Here is an 11,610-nt window from a genome sequence, read left to right as displayed (position 1 = left end):
GTTCTGTGTTCATGTGTTTTATACTGTACACCAGAGGTGGGAAGTAACGGAGTACAAATACTTTGTTACTGTACTTAAGTAGATTTTTTTGGTATCAGTACTTTACTCCACTATTTATTATAACTTTTTACTTTTACTCATTACATTTTTACACAAATATCTGTACTTTTTACTTCTTACATTTTCAAAACAGATTTGTTACTTTAGTTTTAATCCATTGATTTGGTAAAATATTATTTTTTTTATTTTCACTGCGTGCCGATTTCAGCCGAACAACCGATTTCCTGTTACTGCGTGTCTTTTTCAATCCACTGGTGTATAAAGTCCTGACTCTCACTCACCACAGAAGGCAGTAAGAAGTTTGGGGTTAATGTGGATGAGACAGAGGGAGTCAGTGATGTAAACATGACTGAGAACAGACACATTCCTGATCATCATCATCTCTCTCTCTCTCTCTCTCTCTCTCTCTCTCTCTCTCTCTCTATATATATATATATATATATAAGCTTCCTGACTTGACTTGAAGAGGTGCATTTTCTCCGGTATCATCTCATTAACTGTCTGTGTGGAAACATAGCAAAGGCTCTAAATGATGTCCACACGTCTCTGCACTGATATAGCCTTTATATTTAATCACTGTACATATGCTTACATATATATCACATGCTGTACATATGATACATGTTTAACACCTCCAAGCTGCCAGTTTTGGGCACCTGAGCAAGCACTTAACTCACTACTGCTCATTTAGTAAATGAGATCATTAAGAGTCGCTCGGGATAAACACTTCCAACAGGAAGTGGCTATATCTTGCTATCTTTGTCTCTCTATTTTCTCTATCTAATTGTCTCTGTGTCTCTTTTAGTAACTGTCTCTGTCTCACTGTATATGTCTCTCTCTTGCTGTCTCTCTATTTGTTTCTCACTCTTTCTAAAGCTGTGACTGTGTCTCTTTGTCTTTGTCTTTGTCTTTCCTGCTTATTTACATGTCTGACAAAGTTTTGAGTTTTGAAGTAATGCCATTAGTGATCTATGATGAAAGACTTCCCTGGTTCGATTCTTACCTCTAGTTTCATATTGAACATTATAAGAAGTTTTTAAAAACAGAACAATGAAAGATCATTAAAATTGGTTGCTGGCAAATCATGGTATATCAGTGGTGCAGGTGTTGGAGATGTGGTTCTTGTACCTGAGTCACTTCTCATAGACTTCGAGTTACTGAGAGAATGTACAGGAAGGAGAAGTTTTGACCCTCTACCATGATTAGCTAAGACAAAACACTGGTCTCCTAACTATAGAAAAGCCAAGAGTCCAATAAGCAAAGGCTTGTTTGCCTCTCCTGTGCTGGTGTAATGGTTAGTGAATTGGTCGCTGCTATCTGACTCACCCGGGTTCGATTCCTACCCCTTAGATTTCCTTTAAATTGTTTAAAAAGTTTTTAAAAAGAACCAGAAAAGGTCCTAAAAATCAGGTTCTTGCAGGAGATCCTGTGGCTCAATTGGAAGAGCTTTACCTCTGGGTTGAGAGGTTGCCGGTTCAAACCCCGGCCAGGGCTCAAAGTTAAGAGTGTGGAAGGTTCCGGTGGCCGTAGTAAGAATGGTGTCAGCAATGGCTGTGTGGAAGGTTGGATGTGGTTTCGGAGGGTGTATCCTGAAGCAGGGGGGCAATATCCGGGCATCTGCCCCCCCCCGGTGTCTGAGTAGCTGAAAACAGGGGGTTATGAAGTTCAAAAAAGTATCGACTTAGTTTTGCATAAAGGGAAAAAGTCTGTCAAAAACCTATCACCCTCACTTTTTCTGAGGCTGCGAAGCAGCAGGTCTTCACAGCCTTTGTTTACAGTCAACTACCTCATTGCTCACCAGACCCTACTTACCACACAGCTTACCCAGTGTGGGGACAAGCCAGATTTGAACCAGCAACCTCTGAGCTCAGAAGCAAGGCTTTTATCACAAAGCCATCAAGTCCCACAACACACCTTCTTTTTTTTGGGGGTTTATCGTTTGTTTCAGGCTTCAAAGCAAGAAATTCAGACCAGACAGAAACACAGAAAGCAGGATTCGAACCCTGAACCCCACCAACAGCGAAATACCAGTCTTAACCCACTGAACCATCGGGAAGGACCGGCTGTGGCAATTGTTTAGAGCAGGTCTATCTTTTCTTTCAAACCAACACAAGAATATAATGCTAAAGACAGACATAGGAAGCAAACCCATAACGTGACTAGCAGGGACAAAACAGGATTCAAACCCTGATTCATACCATTAGCAAGGCACCAGCAATAACCCACTGAACCATCAGGAAGGACAAGGTGGGAAGCTTGTTTAGAGCAGGTCTATCGTTCTTTTTAACCCATCAAAACAAGAATATGAAGACGTAGGAATCAGGAATTGAACCTACCTCATGAGCAGAGAGAAAGCCAGGTTTGAACCCTGACCACCAACATTAGCAAAGTACCAGCCTTAACCCACTAAGCCATCAGAAAAAAACAGGATGGGAAGCTTGATTAGAGCAGGTCTATCATTCTTTTCAAACCATCAACACAAGAATTTAACGGTAAAGAAAGATGTAGCGAATACAGATGTAAGTAGCACAAGTTGAACCCACATTGTAAATAACAGGAAGAAAGCAGGATTCGAACCATGATTCCCACTACCAGCAAGATACCAATCTTAACCCATTGAACCATTGGGGAGGACAGGCTAGGAAGCTTATTTAGAGCAGGTCTATCTTTCTTTTCAACCCATTAAAAACAAAAATATATCGCTAAAGAAAGATGTAGGAAGTGAATCCTGATCGTGACTGGCAGACAGAAAGCAGGATTCGAACCCTGAACCCCACCAAAAGCAAGAAACCTGATTTAACCCACTGACCCATCAGGGAAGACAGGCCAGGAAGGCTGTTTAGAGCAGGTCTATCTACCTTTAAACCATCAACACAAGAATATAAAGCTAAAGAAAGATTTAGGAAGCAGGAACATAACCTACATTGCAACTAGCAGGCAGAAAGCAAGATTCAAAACCTAATCCTCACCATCAGCGAGGCACCAGCCTTAACCCACTCAACCATGGAAGGCACAAGTCTTTAACAACTGAGCGACCACTGCTGAAAAGCATGTGTACTTTTTGGAGGGTTCATACTTTGTTTCATGCCAGCGGTAATAACTACTTTTTACGTAAGTACATGTCAGAGCCAAAACTTCTTTACTTTCACTTAAGTAAAAAAAAGTTTAATCAGTACTTCAACTTTTACCCGAGTATTTTAAAACATGAGTATCTGTACTTCTACGTAAGTAAAGGATGTGTGTACTTTTGCCACCTCTGCTGTACACACACACACACACACACACACACACACACACACACACACACACACACACACACACACACACACACACACACACACACACACAGACACACACACACACACACGAAGCATACAGATGTCACTTCAAAATGCTTTAATATAAATAAGTAATAAATACATTGGTCATATGTGCACCAATACAAATAAATAGAATTGTATGAAAATAAATATAAATAAGTTAATCGACAAACAACTATATAAAAACACCACAAGGTCTCAGTTCACAACCAGGAAGATGTAGCTAGCTTATACATTCTTGTCACAGATGAAATAAATAAAGGTTGTGTAGATCTTGCTGTAGTAGTGCGGAGTTTTACACAGTCAATGTTAAATACATAGCAATATAACAGTTATTGGAGTGAATATCAAATGATGATAAAGATTGTGAAAATGATGATGATGATGATGAGGATGATTGTAGTGGAAGTTCAGAATCATTTCCTATACTCCCCGGCGCAGACGTAACCGATCGCTCTGTTGATGGTGATGGTGCGCAGCTGGAAGCCCTTCAGCTGTTTGCACAGGTCCTTGCGGTCTTCGAAGGAGTTTTTGGGGCTCCACTTCTACGAATTACAAAACGAATGAATGTAAATAAAGGATTACGGTGTAATATGTGATATTCTTTTTCTTTACAGTGAAAAACAACTTACATCTTTCAAAGACTCTGGTTTGGGAAGCAGTTTGCAATGCTGGTGTGGGAAAATAGTATACATTAATAAACAATGTATTTATACAGACAGACAGACAGACAGACAGACAGACAGACAGACAGACAGACAGACAGACAGATAGATAGATAGATAGATAGATAGATAGATAGATAGATAGATAGATAGATAGATAGATAAATCCCCCTTTAACTTCTTCATATTTTTGGCAGCAATAAAATCTTTATTTTATTTCTAATAAACTCTTAAATATCAATTATAAAAAATATTAAAGAAGTCATTTTTAGCACCCTCTAATAGATTTTCCCTTTTCTTTCTCTTCATCATGTTATCTGCACACATTGTTCAAAAGTTTTTTTTCTTTTTAAACAACAATTTGGACAGTTTTCTTACCTGCTGAAGGTTAAGTATGGAGTTGGTGATGGAGTTGAGCTCCTTGATAGACTCAGAGTTTAACTTCTGATTACTCACGTATTCAGTGAGCATGGATTGATGATAATTCAGATCATTAGCAATGTTCTGCAAGCATTCGGTCTGAAGAAAGACAAGAGCACGAGATTAGATCAACTACAAACTGTCTATATGCTCACATTTACATTTATTTGATTGCTGGAGATCTACTGGGTTTCAGTTTCTGGGAAATAAAAATAATTAAAAAAAATCTTGCCTAGAAATGAATATATTTTGGAATCCTACCATTAAGAAAAGAATATTATTAGTATGATCGATGATTTTTTTTAACTCCTACCTTGCTGAATGGCGATGTTTTTTGATCAGAGCATTTCACATCCTGTGAGAAAATATGTGGGGGTCAATCAAAGTAATATCAAAACAATAAGGAAGCATAGCGTATCCGCACAAATTCTTATTGACTGCAAAAGATTAAGTATAAACATATCAAACCTGTAGGAATATGATTCTTTCCTATCAGGCTATCACTGTGTGTTTCTACGTACCTGACTGGGCTGACACACACTTGCCGTCTGTGTGTTTGAGTTCACCACTGCTTCCAGGTCTGTGCAGTTAAATCCATGAAACAGTGTTTTGGTTCCAGTCTTTTCTGGCTGTATCGGATTACAGAAAAAATTATATTAATATTAATAATAATAATAACAATAATAATAATAATAATAATAATAATAATATTTTTTTATACTGCTTTTAAAAGTAACATCTCAAATCGTTTTTCAAGCATTAAAATAAATAAATAAATAAAATCAAATTAACAAATAAATAAAATAAAATAAAAAAGTATATATATATATATATATATATATATATATATATATATATTTATATATAAATAATAGTAATAATAATAACATTCATAAGAAAAATAATAATGAGAAGAATTTAATAAGTATAAATATCAAAAAAGTAAATAAACATCACTGATTAAATATTTCACAAAAATAAGAAATCACATAAAAGCTATACTGAAATTATATTAATGTATCTTTGTCTAATGAAAAGAAAGAAAATCCCTGAATGATTTCCAAATAAATTTTTAGAAAATACTTCTGCTCTTCAGTGGTGTCTAAAATGTATTATTTGTAATTCTGTGTATATTTTTAGCTTCAAAAGTTTAAACTCACACTAATACCACCATCACTGGTATTGTGCTTACTGTCCTATACAGTAGGTCATTAACTAGTCACACACTCACTCCCCAAAAACCTCCATATTCACTAGTTGTACATTTTGTTTTTTGGTTATGGATCCTTGCTGTAAAATGGACACTTTTGCATCTTTGTTTTTTGAGCTAACAACAAAACCTGACCATTATTTCTCTTTTGATTTGTTGATTCTTTTTCTCCTAGTATACACCATCACAAAGACTATCATACAAAACTGTCACAGTGTTTAACTTCCTTCCATCAAGAAGGAAATATAGGAACTGTCGCACCAGAACCAGCAGTTTTTTCCAACAAACATCATCTGAACTCTACACGTCACCGCGACGAGAAGGACGTCTCATTAATGCTTTACTGATTTTACTGCCAGTAATCACATGCAGTTCAGCTCGAACCTGTACATTCTGTATCATCTTTATATAATTATAACTGTATATCATTCTATACATTCTATAATCTATACACATCTGTATGTTTGCACTGTTGTACATATATTGTACATATCTCATATTGTAAATCTAATATATAAATATTTCATATTTGTTTACAGATATAACACACACCTTACAAACATCTTGCACATATTCTACATTTTCACCCATAGAATATACAAACATATAGAATATTTTCTGTGCCTGTTTAACAGCTTCTGCATATTTTCACTGTCCATAATCGTAATACTTATATGCTGTACATATAATTACATATTTAACTGCACGCAGCAATTTGTACGGTGCTACTATTTATACTTCTAGATGCTATCTATCTATCTATCTATCTATCTATCTATCTATCTATCTATCTATCTATCTATCTATCTATCTATCTATCTATCTATCTATCTACACATTATATATGTATGTTCATATTGAAATACTGGAATGTGCTACTAGAAGTACAGACAGACAGACAGGCAGGCAGATAGATAGATAGATAGATAGATAGATAGATAGATAGATAGATAGATAGATAGATAGATAGATAGATAGATAGATAGATTTCTGTCTGTTTGTCTGTCTGTCTGTCTGTCTGTCTGTCTGTCTGTCTGTCTGTACTACTAGTAGCACATTCCAGTATTTCAATATGAACATACATATATAATGTGTAGATATAGATAGATAGATAGATAGATAGATAGATAGATAGATAGATAGATAGATAGATAGATAGATAGATAGATAGATAAATAGATAGATAGATAGATAGATAGATAGCATTTTGTTGGCTTGTACCAGTACTATACTCATTTACATATTTACTGCAGTTAAATTTTCACAGGAATAAATAAGCATGCCTTAAACTTAAACTGTTTTTTGCCTTAAACTGTTTCCGGTTCTTATATAACTTCTTGCTTGATTGTTTAATATCTCCTGACTACATTCTTTTTTTTTTTTACATCATCATGTACATGATCTGTTCTGGTGTATAAGCAAAATTTTTTATTCCACAATGACGTAAATTACTGATAAAGAGGCCACAATGTAAAATTTCTGGTGATTTTGGTGCTTCTTTATTCTATAAAAAGTCTTATCTAATACAGTTTATTTAGTTCATGGGTAACAGGAAAATACAGCCTTCACACGTCACAGTGTTTATATGCATCATGAGATGTGTATCTAAACGCTGGCCAGCTAAAAATTGATCTTAATGGAGTACGGTGATTGGCTCATCACTCTAATTAACACACCTGCTTTTCCACTGTATGTGAAACAACATGTGGTGTGGCACACTTTATATTGGGCTGGTGAGCAAAAAAAAAAAAGAACGAAAAACAACTTTCTTCTTTTTTTTTTTTTTCTGGCAGCAGCAAATAAACCCTACGTTATTTTAGAAAGCACAAAACTTTTCATAAACTCTTCAAGGGGAAAGTTCGTTTTTGACCTCAAATGCTTTCCCAGAGTCTTTCTGCTCAGATGGTCACGACTCATTTCTGTCAACACAGCGCTGAGGTTAGATGGCTGCCATTTTTAAATATTAATTTACCTCAGAGTTTGGAATGAGTCAGCATGCTTGGAAATATGCTTGGAAATAAAGTTTTACAAATAAGGTTTTTCTTTAATCTCACTTTTGCAGCTGTTTTGTTTTGAAACTGTTATTCGCTAGCTAACGTAGATCCTATATTAGCGTGGCTCTAACAGCAGTTCTGGCTTTTTATGGAGGGAAGGAGTCTTCGGTGTCGGCCCTTTGTAGCGGTCAGGATAAAGAAGTCCATTCACTGACAGAAATATTCTAGATTTTTTTCTATTTTACATTCAGTAAGAGAAGAAAAAAGTAGCTTGTCCTGAAGGCTTATATAATCTTATAATATATATATATATAACTATTTCGTTTATCTGATGATAGGACCTTGTTTAAGAGCCCAGCAGTGGCAGGGTTTAAAGTTCAAGTTCAAGTTCAAGTTTCAAGTTTTATTACTTTTTACAATGGACATTGTCTCAAAGCAGCTTTACAGAACTTAAGATTTAGGTCAAGTCACAACCTTCTGATCAGCAGACCAACATTTTAACCACTGAGATACACTTCCCACATCAAGTGATCCTTAGTCACAAAAGAGACAGAGACAACCAGAGACAACCAGAGACAACCTGAGACAACCAGAGACAACCTGAGACAACCAGAGACAACCGACCGAGAATAATATCCATAAAAACTATGAGCTGTGTTTCTGAAGGAACAAAACATGCAGCAGTGGGCGAAAACAACAATTGAGGAAATATTTATATATAAGACTTTAGGACAAGTTGCATTTTTTGTCTCTTTCATACTTTAACTGCTAAAATGTAGTCACACATCTGTCCTGTAACTGTGATTTTTTTTTATTAATGAGGAAATGGAGGCAATTTGCAGTGTTGGCAGAGGAATAAAACTTTTTGGGATGCGTTATCGTAGGATTTACCATATGACCTAAACAAAGATGGAACTTTATTGAATGGGCGTTCGGTTTTACCCAGCTGAGGTTGGGTTTTGAATCTGGTTCCTCTCAAAGTTTCGTTCCGCATAGCATCTCGGGGAGTTTTTTATTTGTAGTCATTAGGGTTAATCTTGAGACTAAGACATACACTTAAAACGTATATTTGTAATCTGTTTATTTCTGTAAAGCTGCTTTGGGACAATGTCCATTGTTAAAAGTGCTATACCTATCAAATAAATTTGATCTGAGATTTTTTTTCAGCATTGCAGCATCTATATGATTTGTTCCTTCATGAAAAGTTTTTAGGAATATGATTCTTGACACTTAGATGTCTCTTAGATGTCTAAAGCTTATTACAATGACTAAGGATCACTTGATGTACAGTAGGAAGTGGTAGCTCAGTGGTTGAGCTGTTGGTCTGCTGATGCACATAAAGATCCATGACGTTACTGAGAAACTCAAGAACTATAAACAATGGACTTGGACTGGAATTTAAATCGACGCAACTACAATTGCTTAGCCCTGCAATTCGCATGAACAGTTCATGAACAGCACGCCTTAACAATGATGGAACTATAATGAACATTTGGTGCTTCCCAGATGAGGATGGCTTTTCTTTAGAGCAGGGGTCACCAACATATCAGTTCGCCTGCAAGGACCACATGAGTCGCCCTCGGGCCTTTTTTAAAAACAGCTCACCATAGCGCCACCTACCAGTGAGCTGCATCTATCTGTTTCCTACCTTGTTAAATCATTGTTGATAATTATTGTGAGAAATCATTAACATGATCAGTGTCTTCACATTAATCGGTACCCAAGAAGTAGCTCTTAGTTTCAAAAAGGTTGGTGACCCCTGCTTTAGAGTCTGGTTCCTTTTAGGGTTTCTTCTGAGTTTTTCGTTTTGCTCATTAGGTATAAAGGTATCGGTCCTATATTATAGGCACTAACAACTTCTAATCTAAATCTCTGTAAAGCAGCATTGTTAAACCCGCTATAATAAAATTGAATTGAACTGCAATGAATTGAGCGGAAGATCATGAATTCAGATCCCAGCACCTCCAACAATGCAAATGCTGGGCCCCTGATCAAGGCCCTTAAATCTCAGAAAATGGAAAGTATACAGTATATAAGTCACTCACATGCCAAAAATCATCAATTATTCCGAGCCAACACTAATGTAGTACTGATTGCTTTCATTACTCACTTTGTCGAGCACGAGCTTGAGATTGCTGAGCAGACCCCTGGCGTATGTGGTGCAGTGCGCGTGGTCGTGTGGGGTGCTCTGGGTCGCGCGCACCGGAGTTGCCACGGCGGCGCGGCTCAAGAGAGCGAGAACGAGCGCATAGACAACAGAGCCTGAATAAAAGCAAATACAGAGTGAATATTAATGCAGAGAAATTTTTGGATACATAGAAAATATATGCATTCATTACATCCTGTGGTATGACATGCGGGTGCGAGTGTAATACGCATGCGCATGTTATTATTATAGGGGAAAACCTTGAATTATTCTCAACATGACAATTTATTGTCGATACATTTTAGAATTATATATCGAATTTTTGATTGAATTTCAAAGAAAATCAAAGGTCAAAAAAAATGTTTTTAAACCCGTTTGCTTCAGTGGTAACGGATGGTTTCAGGATTTAATATATTTGATTATGTTGTCCATATATATTAGCCAGATTTCAGCTTTAATATATATATATATATATATATATATATATATATATATATATATATATATATATATATATATAAAAATAATAATAAAATAATGCGTAATGGCTTCTCTGATTGCAGTTGCGCGTGCACGTGTGAATGTAAAAAAAAAAAAAAAAAAAATGAAATTTCTAAAATAAAAAATACAAAAATACAAAAAATGAAAACCTGACCATTTTATACCTTGTGTATATTATATATAGATTGTAACAGAAATATACTCAATAATATACGCAATAATTCTTAAGAAGCTTAATAACAGTGAAGCTATTAAATGGATGCTGAGTGTTGCTTCTTACCGTACATGATGTTCAGACTTGGAGCGGTTTTGAAGGAGAACAGAAGCTGTAACACTTCACAAGAGGAAGTTTTTGGTGAAGTGAAGCGTCTGTTGAGTTTTATAGACACGGCAAACCCACTGAGCTTTCGGGATTTCCACCTTTACATACGTACAGCGGCCCTTTAGAAAGCGCGCACACGCGAGCGCAGTTTCTCCCCTGCGCATGGAGCCCACGGTGAGAACCCGGATCAACACATTGGGGTCACATCTGGGCAAACCAGATGTTTGTTTGTTTGTTTTTCGTTTAATCATAGATTATGTCACGAGAGAAAAAAAAAACACTGATTTCACTGTTACTGGTGTAACTTGAGCGCACACATCCAACCAATCAACAAACAAACAAACAAACAAACAAGTAAACTAAATAAAAAACAAACAAAAAAAAGAGTAAGACAATTGTAAGAATTAATATTTGGATCAAACATGTAATCTCACCTGAGTTTCCGTGTACAATAACATTTATAATTATTTTAACTGCAATTCTGAAATAATCAGTTCAACCTGATATATAAATAAATAATGGAATGGTCATTTAATGATAAATGTAATCTTTGGCTTCATAAAATGTTTGTCAGAGCATAAAATAATAGAATTGTAATAAATAATAGGGAAATGTCAATAGGGTATAAATAGTTTCATGTAAAATATGCTTACAAATAGAATCATAGAAGTGAAAAATATTCTAGTAGTACTATTATTACTACTAATATTACTAGTAGTTGTAATAATAATAATAATAATAATAATAATAATAATAATAATAATAGTTATTATTGTTATATGTATTATTCATAAGATAATATACTGTAATGTTAAATATGTTGATACTGAAATGAAAATACTACTACTACTTAATAATAATAATAATAATAATAATAATAATAATAATTTATGAACGTGATTTATTTCATTCTTGATTTAAATTATTATTATTATTATTATTATTAATAATAATAATTTTATTATTATTATT

General features: G+C 35.2%; 1 protein-coding gene across 1 annotated transcript; it reads right to left on the bottom strand.

Annotated features, from left to right (window-relative positions):
* Positions 1-3,493: 3,493 nt before the first annotated feature.
* Positions 3,494-10,624, bottom strand: il12a (interleukin 12a). Its single transcript, XM_046877054.1, has 7 exons — positions 10,597-10,624; positions 9,780-9,931; positions 4,987-5,094; positions 4,779-4,820; positions 4,424-4,564; positions 4,013-4,051; positions 3,494-3,925 (listed from the first exon to the last, which is right to left on the bottom strand). The coding sequence occupies exons 1-7, from the start codon at positions 10,601-10,603 to the stop codon at positions 3,797-3,799; spliced, it is 618 nt and encodes a 205-aa protein (XP_046733010.1). The 5' UTR covers positions 10,604-10,624; the 3' UTR covers positions 3,494-3,796.
* Positions 10,625-11,610: the final 986 nt, after the last annotated feature.

Source organism: Silurus meridionalis, chromosome 20 (genome assembly GCF_014805685.1).
Source record: "Silurus meridionalis isolate SWU-2019-XX chromosome 20, ASM1480568v1, whole genome shotgun sequence".
NCBI lineage: Eukaryota > Metazoa > Chordata > Actinopteri > Siluriformes > Siluridae > Silurus > Silurus meridionalis.
This window is presented reverse-complemented; position numbering and strand designations above follow the sequence as displayed.

What these genes read in the sequence shown, in the direction of transcription:
- il12a (XM_046877054.1), bottom strand. An exon ending in CCATACTTAACCTTCAGCAG is followed by an intron (nt 4,052 to 4,423) that starts GTAAGAAAACTG and finishes TTCCCACACCAG; the next exon opens with CATTGCAAACTGCTTCCCAA. An exon ending in AACCAGAGTCTTTGAAAGAT is followed by an intron (nt 3,926 to 4,012) that starts GTAAGTTGTTTT and finishes TGTAATTCGTAG; the next exon opens with AAGTGGAGCCCCAAAAACTC.